The sequence below is a fragment of the Anarhichas minor genome, unplaced genomic scaffold (assembly GCF_050575085.1).
Source record: "Anarhichas minor isolate MPS153535 unplaced genomic scaffold, ASM5057508v1 ptg000030l, whole genome shotgun sequence".
Lineage (NCBI taxonomy): Eukaryota > Metazoa > Chordata > Actinopteri > Perciformes > Anarhichadidae > Anarhichas > Anarhichas minor.
Window position 1 is genome coordinate 4,742,816 of NW_027466476.1, and position 12,904 is coordinate 4,755,719.

Genomic DNA, 12,904 nt, shown 5'->3' on the forward strand with positions numbered 1-12,904 from the left:
ATATATATATATATATATATATATATATATATATATATATATATATATATATATATATATATATATATATATATATATATATATATATATATATATATATATATATATATATATATAAATAAAACAACACTAATCAGTTCCCTCCTTTAACAGCTTAAGTGAATGTAGATGTAAGCATTCATCATAAGCCATACTTTCAACTTGTGGCCGTCACACACTCCTCAATCATGTTTTTTGAAATATATATATTTTTTCCAACGAATGTGCAATTTACCACGAGTTTGTCCCCATTAATGAATGTGCATGCACAATCTTTGCCTTCACACCAGACATCGCTCAAACTGACTGGCTCAGAGTGTCGGGGTGGTTTGTTCACGACATCGTTTCAATGACTACCTTCTATGATACTCCCAAAAAGCATTTGCTCCTGCTTTTCATCTTAACTACAATCGTTCTCCTCGTGTTAGTCCATCCACCCACTCACACTGCGCTTCTATAAAGCACTTTGTCCCTTGATGCACTACAGCACTGACCTCTGCCCCCTCTTTTTGACCATGTCTCGTCTCCTGTTTTGTCGGAGTGCTCGTGCAATGCAAGTAAATATGTTAATCGAGTCTTCGGAATGATTGTCCCTGGTTTCTGTGTACATGACGTTTTACTTTGTCATGAATTTTGAGGGTTTATTTTTTCATGTCCTCGTTTTTCTTTTTTATTTGAAAGTAAAGATGTATATTACACTGTGTTGTACTGGCCAGTGTCCTAAAGTGAATACATTCTTAATAAAATGTACTTGACTTGAGCTACAGCCGGTCTCTGTCTAGTGTTTTCCTAACTAAGTTTAACTCTGTGGATGTTAAAAAAAAAAAGTGTTTTGCGCTCCTTAATCAAGCTTTGAGTCGATTGAAATTGCATCTTTTAAAGTCTTATTTTAGTAAAGCAAGGGCCATGAATATAATCAAGTTTGATAAGATTCTTTGATGCAACTGTTGCCGATTTGCTTCAAAGTTAAACCTGTGAATGGAAGTATCTGATCCTGCTGATAATCCAAACCCAAATTTGTGGGAAAAGTGTGAGGTTTGGTGTGGTTGCGACCCGGTGTAGTCCCAGAGTGTGTGTATGTTTGTGTGTGTTTGTGCTGAGCGAAGCGGTTTGCTGAATCCTCTTGGCTCTCTCTCCCGGTGCCCGCACACAGTGCTCACTGGCAGCCAGGCGGACAGGGAAGGCAGCGTGTGCCAACACAGCTGCCTATTGAGAGGCAGCGTTACGGACACAATGTGAGCGACAGACTTGCTGTATCAACAGCTCCCCCTTTTCTGCTGTTGTGGCCAGAAATAAACCATAAATACCCCCCCTGTCCCTGCCCTCTAATGGCTCAACTCCACCGAACACCAAGTGGCAACGAAAAAGAGGGACACTACCACTTCCTAGCAGGCATACACAGGTAAAAACCTCACTCTGGACACAGTCGGTGTTATAATTCCAATGAAATGGAGTTAGATGGTGCTGCATCAAGTGGAGACCCAGGTTTGGATGATTTATCATTGGATTGTAATAGAACCTGCTTTAAATATTTTCTATCATTCAGTCGATTCAATGATAACAGAATTCTTAGGCAAACTATTGCTACTTTATCCTCTTATTCAAGGGTGAGTTATAAACTGCAACTGTGACATGGAGCTTTCCCCCCGTGTGCATTTCTGTGACTGTGTGTGTGCTTGGACATGCATGCGTGATGGATGGTGCTCTCTCTGCGTGTGTGCTGCTGCCAAAAAAAGTGGAGGAGCAGTGGATCAGGAGGATGTCGGCGGAGCAGCAGAGTGCCCCGGAGCAGCTGGCTGCTGGGAAGAGCCAGGGTGGAGCTGGAGCCACATATAAGGTACTGGAACAATCATGTGAGAGATGCAAACCTGGTTTGATCAGGGAAGGATTGTAAACCTGGAGTGATCCAACACAACCAGAGAATCCTACTATTGGTCATAAAGCTCTCTCCAAAAAAGTCTCCTTATGTATCCTGGTTAACAGACATCGGAATACAAGTTATTCTAAGTGATTCTACAGTATTTAAGAGTATGTATGACCACATATATGTCTTCTTTATAACCAATATGAGCCACTTTATGAAGGCCTTTTTCCAAAACAAACTTTATGGGGACTGAGGTGATCCTGACTCCTCTCTGTATTGTTGTCATGCTGGTAAATATGCACCTTTATGGTCCCTCTGTGTGATCCAGGTGTTGCTGTTTGAGTTTGAGAACTTCCAGGGCTGCAAGGCAGAGTTTTCTGCTGAGTGTCAAGATGTGAATGAGAAGGGACTGGAGAAGGTTGGATCTGTGATAGTTGAGTCGGGACCGTAAGTAATGCTCAACGTTTAATTCATGTCTCAAGAAAATTGTTTCCTCGATAACTTGGTCATGTTTCATATCAGTGTCGGGTAAACTAAATTGAACATTTTATTTCCATCTTTTTCCTCTCAGCTGGGCGGGTTATGATCGGCATGGCTTCACAGGGGAGCAGTTTATTCTGGAGAAGGGCGAGTATCCACGCTGGGACACCTGGACCAACAGTCAGAACAGCTACACCCTCTTGTCTCTAAGGCCACTCAAAGTGGTGGGTTGACTAGTCTCCATACAACACTGACACTGCAGCCATAAAGCTCTATAAATGTGCAGGGTTTCAATGCCCGCACATTACTTCTCTACACACTATATATGATTTTAGTCGGCATATACCAGAGACAATTAAAAGACTTGCGTCCATGTGTCTGGTTTCCCCTCTATAGGACAGTGATGAACACAAGTTACACCTCTATGAGAACCCTGGATTCACTGGTAGAAAGATGGAGATTGTTGATGATGATGTGCCCAGTTTGTGGGGCCACGGTTTTCAGGATCGTGTGGCAAGTGTCAAGGCTCTTAACGGAACGTAAGACCCTCCCTACACCCCTACGTCCATTTCTTTTTGGTGTTCATTTTGTTTAATTTACCTGCACAACTCAAAGACATGCATCACAGTTTGTCTGGTTTCCCTTCCTCCAGATGGGTCGGCTACATGTACCCAGGCTACAGGGGGCGCCAGTTTATCTTCGAGAGAGGAGATTTCAAGCACTGGAACGACTGGGAGGCTCCTGCACCTCAGATCCAGTCTGTCCGACGTGTGCGGGACATGCAGTGGCACAAGAGGGGCTGTTTCACTGTCCCTGACCCGGCTCCGGCTCCTGGCCCAGGACCCGGACCCGGCCCTGACCCTGACCCTGCCCCAGCACCTCCTGCCCCTCCTGCCACAGCTGGGACCAACTGAGCAGGATCCTCACACGCCTACCACCCCTTCCCACAGCCTCCCCCACGCTGCCGACAGTGCCTGTCCTCTACATTAACCTAACCATGGCGAACGATGCTTGTGCCCAATGAGGAGCGCCATGTATGTTTCAGTGGCGAATAAAGTTGTTTGACCTGGAATTGGCCCTATTTTTGGTTGATGTTACACTTGTAAGTCACAGTGGAAATAGCTTTAAATTAGATACTAAACATTTAGAAAAACTACTATCAGAGATGTAAAACTGACATCTATGTGGAAATAATGACGCCTATATTATTTTCAAGTCGTGTGAGACACTTTTACTGCCTCAAAGCCTCATCCAGCAGCATTAGGAACACATGACTTATTCAGGGAATATGTGGATACGCATCTGGTAAACAGCAGTGGAAGTGATGTCATGCTTGCCATAAAAACAGCATGCACTGCATTCCTTTCCATAGTCATCATTGTGCTTTTGATGGTTGATGATCCTAATGATGCATCGTCACTAAGTAAACATTAGGAACTGATGTCAACTATATTAAACTCATGGAAATATTCTTCTTATCATAATATGAGCCAATATCTGTATTGCACAATCCAAACAGATGCCATCTGCAGACATTATTTTCATTACATTAAATTGCACATGCAGGCTATAATTTAGTAGATATTGATGTAATAATCTAAAATAGAAACAATTCTTCTCATAACCGTGATAAAAAACAGAGAACACGGTGACACAGACCTGCTATTAACTTATAGCTCCGTCCTGTATATCCCCCTCTGTCTCCTGCAGTGCTCCCCTTTCCTTTAGATTTTCTCACATGAGTAATAAATACACAGCTGTGAGCACATCTGTAGCATACGAAGGTCTACCACATTGGATTATGAGGAACCTTTCGGTTAGTCGGTTGATTCAGAACACGAACAAATTATGAGGATTTATTATTAGTGTCGCATTGCTGCACTTTAATCTGTATTTTTCACCAGAGCATAAAGCCTTCTTGACATGAGATCTAAAACCCAGATCCCTAATTCAGATATAGACTAAAACAAGTTGCACTACAATATGGAGCCGACTTTTCTCACCCTTAAATTCTTTGAAAGAACCCTCAATACACGCACAACCTCATATGTTCTTTATAAACTCAGGCCTGTGTTTTGAATCATCACAAGACAGATGGCAATGTCACAAACAGCTCAGTTTTACTCCAGTCTCTCGCTGCTGCAATGGGGATACATTCAGACATTGATCACAAATTCTCAGGAAACTCAAATAACTAATTGGTTCTCTCTCTCATACAATGTAATCCTGTTTCTGTTGAACTGAAATTAAGTGTAATGTAAAAAAAAAACTTCAAATATCCCAACAGAATAGTAACATGGTTCATCACACATATTCATAGACCCAAATTTGCCAAAATCTTGAGTGTTTCACAAACTCCTCTCCTAAAAGCTCATTCCACTGCGTGCCGTGTAGCCTATGACATTAAATGGGGGGTTAAGGCTGAATGACGAAACACTATTCTAACGCATCGATAACACTGAATCATGTCTAGCTGTGAATTAATGATGGTCGACTGACTCTGTTTCTGTTATGTCTTTTATGAGATACAGATATCTACAGGACGTGGAGCGTTTCAGACGTAACATGGGTAGTTTAAGAAAATTGATGATGCCCACACAGTCTTCATTAAGCACTTGCATGGTACATACTCGATTCACACTCTGTCACATCTTATGTGATAGCCAACAGACGGGATTTGGAAAAGTACTCGCAACTACAAGAACACAGAGAAACTGGAATCTGTCTTTTCACATGCTTCGCCTACGTGTATCTTTTTGTACTTCTTCACAGATGTCAGTGCAAGATCAGTTGAGCGCCCCTGGAGCTATACAGGTGTTCATTTGCTTTTTTTAAGGGTTGCAGCACAGCACACATGATGGTGGTCAGCTGGGATGTAATTCTAGACTCTCTGCCTTAAAACTTCCACCAGTAGATGTGGTAAAACTCTTTACTCAATAATAATGATATTAATGATGATTCATAAGTCAACATTCAACATGTTATTAAGATAAAAATACTTCTCTGTCAAAAATATATATTTTTAAAAGACCAGCAAGTGAAAAGTGTATCCTATGTGATCACAGCCTAAACCAGTATTGTAGTGTTGCAGCTTGTTGTAATAACTCCATTATATTGCATGCTCCCATGATTAACATCTAAAACCTCATCCTGCTAAGCAAGTCATGATAAATAACAATAATAAACATTATTTATATTTATTTATCACATTTCAAAACAAAGTCTCAAAATGCTCTACATGTAAAACCAGGATTAACATAGTTATGAGTAAAATAGTGCGAATATAAAATTGATTAAAATACCCAACAATGATATAAGCTATAAAAAAAGATAATACTAATCAAGCTGATGAGACGTGTTAAAAATAAAGTGGTTTGTAGAATTAATTAAAAAGCTTTTTTTTAAGTTTTGAGAGATGTCACCGATGCTGCAAGTGAAGTGAATTGAAATGAAGTGGAGCAAAAAACCTCCAGGCAGTGGAGTAAACATATAAAGTCTCACAATATTCAGAAAAAGTACCGGTTCTGCAAAATGGCACTTAAATATATAACTTGAGAAAAGCACTTTATTACATTCCAACTCTGCTGCACTACAAAACCTCTCATCTGAAATCTCTACAGAAGGTTGGATCTAACCTCAATAGTGACACATGCTCTCTGTATTTAAGCTATATATATATATATTATTAAATATATGTACATATCTAAATGTACACTTATAAAATTAAGTAACGTAAAGTAAAATTATAGCACAATAATTTTTCTTCAATAGAAGACAATATTTAATTCTGAGCCCTTGCAAGACTATTTATATGCACATACAAGGTCAATAAAACGAATTAAATAATGAAATGTGACATATAGTTTTTTTAAATGTATCCTCACTAAACTTTTTGGCATTGCGGTAAACAGGTTTGACTGAAGCTCTGGAGCTTCCAAACAGCAGAGGCAAATGTTTTTTTGACATGAAACCTTAATAGAGTTTTCTAGAAATTGAATAACAAATAAATCTACTCTTGTGGAAATATTCAGAGGTATTTGGACTGTAATTCAAATCATTATGAATCTCTCCTGCACAGTAAAACCCATCTTTTACTGTCTTTCTCTCTCGCTCTCCCTCTCATTGTAGGTGTGGGACTCTTGGCACTGTTTGTGCTGAATCATGTGGATATTGAACAATGACTGGCTGGACAAAACTGACAACTAATGAAATAACTTTGTGGGAGTGTGACTCCCCGGGGTGGGGGGAGAATACAGGGTGACCCCTCATTTCAGTCTGCTCGGCCTATGACAGGCCGATCTGCAGGCCGGCTTGGACACTGTGGGGACTGTTGGCAGAGTTTCCACCCCTGGGCGTCCCGTATATATTGAGCTCATCGTGCCATCACAAACACACTGGCACAGACAGGTACTGGTAAGAGGTTCATGTCCGTCAAGCTGTATTTTTTATTAAGTTTACTTTAACATTTTTGATCAGTATTTGTTTTTATTTTGCTGTTTGAATATTTTAGGTTTAATTTATCTTCAAACGGTCTCCCATGTTTCATTGCTGTAATTCTGTGTTCAGAAACTTGTTTTGGAGGGAGAGGGACGGGCACTTTTTTATACATGTGTATGGGTAAATGTTATAAAGAAATATGTAAAAGTGGGATCAACAGCAGTTTGACCTGCTCATATTTCAGATATAAAGACAGCTACATGTTGTTAATCATGTAGACATCCAAGGATATTTATAAGAAACAACAGATATTATAGTTTTTCTTTTCAGTTTCATCTTTGCCAATCCATTCACTATGGCCACAGACCACCTGAACCCTGCATCCAAGCAGCAGCAGCCAGGCACCAGTGCATTCAAGGTGAGAGGAGATGCAGCAGACATGCAGAGACCAATTCAATTACAATTTACAACTTCTTCCTGCAGGAGTTACACTTGCCCTATTTGGATGCCTTGCATCCACCGAACATCAAATTGTAAACAGATTGACACTCTTGAAATTGAGACCAGTAGCTCAACAACTCACACTCACCTTTTCTCCCATCGGCACACAGCTGGTTATCTATGAGCAGGAAAACTTCCAGGGACGCTGCCATGAGCTGACTGGTCCCTGCAACAACCTCCAGGAAGCAGGCGTGGAGAAAGTGGGCTCCATACTGGTGCTGTGTGGACCGTGAGTGTGGGTCAGAGACCGACAGAGCATTAAAAAATGATTTAGAACCGACCAGCCAGGGAGTGACATAAAGTCCCAGAATAAGGGAATTACTTTGTGTATGAGTACAGAATGGAAGGGACAAAAATGGCCAGAAAAAACAATGATATGTGTGCAACTAGATTTCTTTCCTGCTTTGCCCCCTACTTCAATCACAACCATCCATCTCTTTCTTCCCTGCCCACTCAGATGGGTGGGATACGAGCAGGCCAGCTGTAAGGGTGAGCAGTATGTGTTTGAGAAGGGGGAGTATCCTCGCTGGGATTCCTGGACCAACAGCAGGCGTAGTGACACCATTATTGCATTCCGCACGATTAAAGTGGTAAGAAAGATACCACCCATACATGGATACATATACCCCCATCAGTCGTGCCATCAGTCGAATCATCCACCTGGTTAATGCTTTGCTCCTCTTTCAGGACAGCCAGGAGCACAAGATTGTCCTTTATGAAAACCCCAGCTTTGCAGGGAAGAAGATAGAAATCATAGATGACGATGTGCCCAGCTTTCACGCACACGGCTACCAGGAGAAGGTCTCCTCTGTTCGAGTTCAGAGTGGCACGTGAGTCCATCTTCCCAACACAGATGTTGAGTGATACTGCAAATAACTTACTTCATGTCTCTTGTCACTATCTCTTCACCTAAAACTGTCTCTTATCTGTTTTCCCCCTCTCTGTGCTCCTGGTGCACCAGTTGGGTGGGCTATCAGTATCCAGGTTACAGAGGCTATCAGTACCTGTTTGAAAAGGGGGAGTATAAGGACAGCACTGAGTTCGGAGCCCAGATTCCTCAGATCCAGTCAGTCCGGCGCATCAGAGACATGCAGTGGCATCAGAGGGGTGCTTTTCACCCCGTCAACTAAGCTTGTGACTCTTTCCTGTCATGAACCCTGACCATGGCCTTGCTCCCTTCCAGCATCAACCCCTTTGTTCTTCATTTACATCATGCAGCATTTTGATATCTATTGCAGCTGTTGCAGTAGTGGCATTCTTTGAAGCAAACTAATAAATCCTAATTGCTTACATTTGACTTGATTGTGTGATTTACTTGAGTTATTTGCCACTTCACAGTAACATCCTAAAGGGATAACACAGGTGAAATTAAAGTTAGGTCAGTTATGTCAAATGATTTAAAGGGTCTATGGAGGTACCATAAGAAACATTTCAATGTTGTTAATTTTGTAGTTTAATGTGCACTTAGTGACTCCGACCAGTAGGTTGTGCTGCAGGAGCTAACGGATGGCGTCACTTCCTGTTTTCCGGTGAAGCGGAGCTCACGAGACAACAACATGCTACTTTATCTGTTCGTGTAATACTTTTGTTGTTTAAGTAAGAAAGTGTATATGTTTTAAGTATTTTTCTAGTGTACTTCGTCCCCATATGCGCAATTCAGATCTCGGTTCATCGGAAACGTTGGTATGAACATGTTACTTAATAGAAATGTGACTACTTAGCTTAAATTGACAAGGAAACGGCTAAAGTTAAAATTAGTACGTCGTTGGGCTTTTATATGAAATGAACAGCCGTGTGCTTAAATTGTATAAAGTCATTTCAAACAGTTAGCGGAATGTTAAAGGTTTTACGGGCTGTTTTTATCAACTTCTTCCCAATAGGTTTGTGTTTTTAGGGTATTTAACAGCCACAACCTCACATCTTACAGTTTGATGTAACCCGCTCCACCGTTTCAGTTGAGCAGTGCATTGTGGGATACTAGTATCCACAGCAGCACGTTTAAAGTTAATACATTATGCAAATTGAATCCTTAATAAGTGTACTGAATTTTTTCCCTGCTTAACTTAAACTTATACTTGCAATCAAGCGTCATATACATTCAGGTACATACATTAGCAAAGACAAAATGATTAAACTAAAGAGCAATTGTATTAAGATAACAGTGAAGGATCTATTAAATTAAGGGAATAATAATGAAAGTTTGTGGGTCAGCTGTATGCATCTTCAACTAAAAAGATGGAGCATAGTATATTAGTTTATTTGACAGACTTTTACTTGCATATTTGTTTTACTAAATTTGAATCTCGTATCCAACAGTAAAGATGCCTGTCCTGTGCAGTAACTGTATCGACAAGCGTGCTGTGCTGAAGCGTCCAAAAACAGGCCACTCGCTGTGCAAGGAGTGCTTCTTCTGGGCCTTTGAGGAGGAGGTGCATCAGACGATCGTGGCAGCAAAGCTGTTCAAACATGGGGAGATAGTGGGAATTGCCGCCTCGGGTGGAAAGGACTCCACTGTGCTCGCACATGTAATGAAGCTCCTAAATGAGCGGTACAACTACGGCCTTGAACTTATGCTTCTCTCGGTGGATGAGGGAATCTCTGGTTACCGAGATGACTCCTTGGAGACGGTGAAGAGGAATCAGCAACAGTACGAGCTGCCATTGAAGATCGTGTCGTACGAGGAGCTGTACGGCTGGACTATGGATGCTATAGTGAAGCAGGTGGGACGGAAAAATAACTGCACCTTCTGTGGAGTGTTCAGAAGGCAGGCTCTCGACAGAGGAGCCATCATGTTGAAAGTGGACAAGATATGTACAGGTAATCCCAAAGAGCATTTACAAATGTGAATGCAAGAATTTCAACTTTGAAATGTGAAAGAGCAGCCTGAATTTAAAAGAGTAAATATGTTTGTTAGAATTTGTTACAAGGGCTGTATCTGTGTTTTCTTTCACAGGTCACAATGCTGATGACGTGGCAGAGACGGTTTTGATGAACGTCTTGCGAGGGGACATAGCTCGTCTGCGCCGATGCACTGCCATCTCCACAAGCAGCGAAGGCGAAGGGGTCGTGCCGCGCTGCAAGCCCCTCAAGTATGCGTACGAGAAAGAGATTGTTCTGTATGCGTACTTTAAGAAGTTGGACTACTTTTCCACTGAATGTATCTACTCTCCCAATGCTTATCGGGGCCATGCGAGGACCTTTTTAAAGGACCTGGAGAGCGTGAGGCCGAGCTCCATAATGGATATTGTTCACTCGGGGGAGAACCTGTCTGTGCGGGAGGGCGTGAAGATGCCTGTGCAGGGGACCTGCAAACAATGTGGCTACATCTCCAGCCAGACTCTGTGTAAGTCATGTGTGCTGCTGGAGGGGCTGAACCGAGGTCTGCCGAAGCTGGGCATTGGCAAACACCACCGGCTGCATGACAAAATCCTCTCCAAGCAGCCTCTTACTGAGAAGGAGGAGAGGAAGCTGAAATCGGTAGTCTTTTGACAATTATGATCCCCTGTTTTATTTACCACAAGACCACATTTTAAAATGCACCATGTGTAGTCTTTTACATTAGAAAAGTCTAATGAGTCAACTGGGATTTTTTTTCCATTTATCATCAATTAAATATTCTATGATGAGCTAATCAGGTCACTTTTACCATGGACATATTAAACATTATCAGCATCACTTGGATTTCCAAATTCTTGTGTAAGTAGTGTACACCTACTAGGTGTGTGAAGTGCAGAAATGAGGACTAGCAACTTTGTTTTTATTTTTTTAAATTTTGTTAATGTCTCCACAGCGATGGAAACTCACTGATGGCATGTTTTATTTTTTTTTTTGTATTTCATGTTTCTTCTTTATGTTTCAATGCTCCAATCTCTGTGGAGGATATGATGATTTAATAAATGCATCATCCCATATCTTCTTGTTTCTCCTGTTTTTCTTGAGGTGGATGCAATAATTAATAATATCATGAAATAAATAAATTTTATCTTATAAATCTGTGAAAACATTCTCTGTGAGAACGCACACAAAATGATCATGAAAAAGTATTTTCCGTTTTTTCCAAATACGATTATCCGTCTTTTCCAAATACGATTATCCGTCTCGTGAATTCGGCTGATCGGTGTCACTTCGTGTAGTTCCACCTTCTGGCCGCTAGATGTCGCTCATCACCGAGCCTCAAATCAGAGCGCGCGCTCTGCTAAAAGTACACATGCACATATTGCAGCGCGTTCACGAGAGCTATCCCCGACCAACTTCCAGGGCAGCAGCCAGTGGGGAGAAGTTTGGAGAGAGGTAAAGTTGAGAAGCTACCAAAACATAAAACGGGAGACAGGCCGAAGCCAGGCAGCCACTATGGACGACTTAGGTGAGTTATCAAGTCGTTTGTTATACGCGCTTGTTTTTCCACAGTGAGCAGCGGACAGCAAGGTGGAGGAGTTCACGTTACGACGAGAGTTTACGTTAAAAAACAAAAACAAGTTTCTGGGTCACCTTACTCTGTAAAATGCTGGCTATTTTGCTGCCCAAAAAAATGTCACGGTGCAGTATGACTGAGTGGATGTTTGCCTCATGTTACCCACTTTGATTTATACACGCATCGTAGCATCGTTAGCCGTTTACCAACCTCCTTTTTTTAAAGCTCTCTGTAGTCACGTTAATGTGTCGGATAACACATCGTTATCCTGCACATTTAAACGAACTTACTTTTTCAATTCGTCAGCCAGAGGGAGGAGATATTTGGTTGACATTTTGACACGAGCTTCAACATTATACCTCCTCAACTTTTGCCCCCAGGCTACTCATTCCAGCTTTGAAGTGGTGGAGTCAACGGGCCTCCACATTTAGACTGCTCGCTGCAGCACAATGTGAGCTCAACCCTGGCTTATAAAGTGTCTCCTTTCTGATGAAACAGACCTAACTGCTAGTGATACCTCATCACTGGCCATGCAATCTGCTGTGTTTGTGTAAATAAATGGGAAAGCCTTGAAACAGGAGACACAGGAGATTAGGACAATAGAAAAGCTGGAAATTGTACTGCAAATAAACCCAACATCTTATTTACTATGTCAAAGGTACTGTCAACACTTTCTCCTAGAGGTGAAACAGTATCGCAGTATTGTTGGTAGGACCCTGACCCTGTGACCCTGTTGATTTGTGCTACAAAGCAGGTTTTATATGTTAGATTAGTCTAACATATAATCTAGATTAGTCTAGCTGGGCCGGTATTTATCCGTGCACATGCAACACAGACCTTGAATAATGGGGATTCAAAACCCTCACGCTGCACAGTCGCCTGTATTATGATAGTACATTTAAGAGTTGCCTTTAAATCATGTGGTATAAAGGCATGAATTAACTTTTAGTTATGTAAGAAATTCACTTGCTGAGTTGTTATTACTACACAATAGTCACGTTTTTAGAATAGAAGACGACCTCAAAATTGCTGTTGGAATAGATACTTTTTCTGTGAACCTATTGCTGATATTTAAGTCAATTTGCCATGATTTCTTATGTGTGTTTTTATGGCATTGTTATTTCCTGAGAGCTGTGAGTTGGGCCTGTGAATAACTAACTAGTTTTCATTAT

At 41.3% G+C, this 12,904-nt stretch overlaps 3 protein-coding genes across 7 annotated transcripts; all 3 read left to right on the forward strand.

Annotated features, from left to right (window-relative positions):
- Window positions 1–77: 77 nt before the first annotated feature.
- On the forward strand, window positions 78–3,455 carry LOC142964114 (beta-crystallin B3-like). Of its 2 annotated transcripts, XM_076104262.1 has the most exons (6): window positions 78–1,441; window positions 1,776–1,876; window positions 2,232–2,350; window positions 2,475–2,607; window positions 2,780–2,922; window positions 3,036–3,455. In XM_076104262.1, exons 2-6 carry the CDS (start codon window positions 1,799–1,801, stop codon window positions 3,295–3,297), a joined length of 735 nt encoding a protein of 244 aa, XP_075960377.1. In that variant the 5' UTR covers window positions 78–1,441; window positions 1,776–1,798; the 3' UTR covers window positions 3,298–3,455. The 2 variants fall into 2 exon arrangements, with proteins under 2 accessions (XP_075960377.1, XP_075960376.1); XM_076104261.1 differs by lacking the exon at window positions 78–1,441 and having other exon boundaries at window positions 1,456–1,876.
- A 3,720-nt stretch (window positions 3,456–7,175) lies between these two features.
- Window positions 7,176–8,451, forward strand: crybb2 (crystallin, beta B2). Of its 2 annotated transcripts, none has more exons than XM_076104683.1 (5): window positions 7,176–7,238; window positions 7,432–7,550; window positions 7,779–7,911; window positions 8,009–8,151; window positions 8,283–8,451. In XM_076104683.1, exons 1-5 carry the CDS (start codon window positions 7,176–7,178, stop codon window positions 8,449–8,451), a joined length of 627 nt encoding a protein of 208 aa, XP_075960798.1. The 2 variants fall into 2 exon arrangements, with proteins under 2 accessions (XP_075960798.1, XP_075960799.1); XM_076104684.1 differs by having other exon boundaries at window positions 7,176–7,229.
- Window positions 8,452–8,855: 404 nt separating this feature from the next.
- Window positions 8,856–11,232, forward strand: LOC142964388 (cytoplasmic tRNA 2-thiolation protein 1). Of its 3 annotated transcripts, none has more exons than XM_076104686.1 (3): window positions 8,856–9,004; window positions 9,638–10,138; window positions 10,275–11,232. In XM_076104686.1, the coding sequence occupies exons 2-3, from the start codon at window positions 9,643–9,645 to the stop codon at window positions 10,808–10,810; spliced, it is 1,032 nt and encodes a 343-aa protein (XP_075960801.1). In that variant the 5' UTR covers window positions 8,856–9,004; window positions 9,638–9,642; the 3' UTR covers window positions 10,811–11,232. The 3 variants fall into 3 exon arrangements, with proteins under 3 accessions (XP_075960801.1, XP_075960803.1, XP_075960802.1); XM_076104688.1 differs by having other exon boundaries at window positions 8,872–8,891; XM_076104687.1 differs by having other exon boundaries at window positions 8,873–8,917.
- The last annotated feature ends 1,672 nt before the right edge of the window (window positions 11,233–12,904 follow it).

What these genes read in the sequence shown, in the direction of transcription:
- LOC142964114 (XM_076104261.1), top strand. Translation starts at nt 1,733, where the DNA reads ATGGATGGTGCTCTCTCTGCGTGTGTGCTGCTGCCAAAAAAAGTGGAG. An exon ending in GAGCTGGAGCCACATATAAG is followed by an intron (nt 1,877 to 2,231) that starts GTACTGGAACAA and finishes TGTGTGATCCAG; the next exon opens with GTGTTGCTGTTTGAGTTTGA. An exon ending in GTGATAGTTGAGTCGGGACC is followed by an intron (nt 2,351 to 2,474) that starts GTAAGTAATGCT and finishes TTTTCCTCTCAG; the next exon opens with CTGGGCGGGTTATGATCGGC.
- crybb2 (XM_076104683.1), top strand. Translation starts at nt 7,176, where the DNA reads ATGGCCACAGACCACCTGAACCCTGCATCCAAGCAGCAGCAGCCAGGC. An exon ending in ATACTGGTGCTGTGTGGACC is followed by an intron (nt 7,551 to 7,778) that starts GTGAGTGTGGGT and finishes CTGCCCACTCAG; the next exon opens with ATGGGTGGGATACGAGCAGG. An exon ending in GTTCGAGTTCAGAGTGGCAC is followed by an intron (nt 8,152 to 8,282) that starts GTGAGTCCATCT and finishes CTGGTGCACCAG; the next exon opens with TTGGGTGGGCTATCAGTATC.
- LOC142964388 (XM_076104686.1), top strand. Translation starts at nt 9,643, where the DNA reads ATGCCTGTCCTGTGCAGTAACTGTATCGACAAGCGTGCTGTGCTGAAG. An exon ending in AGTGGACAAGATATGTACAG is followed by an intron (nt 10,139 to 10,274) that starts GTAATCCCAAAG and finishes TTTCTTTCACAG; the next exon opens with GTCACAATGCTGATGACGTG.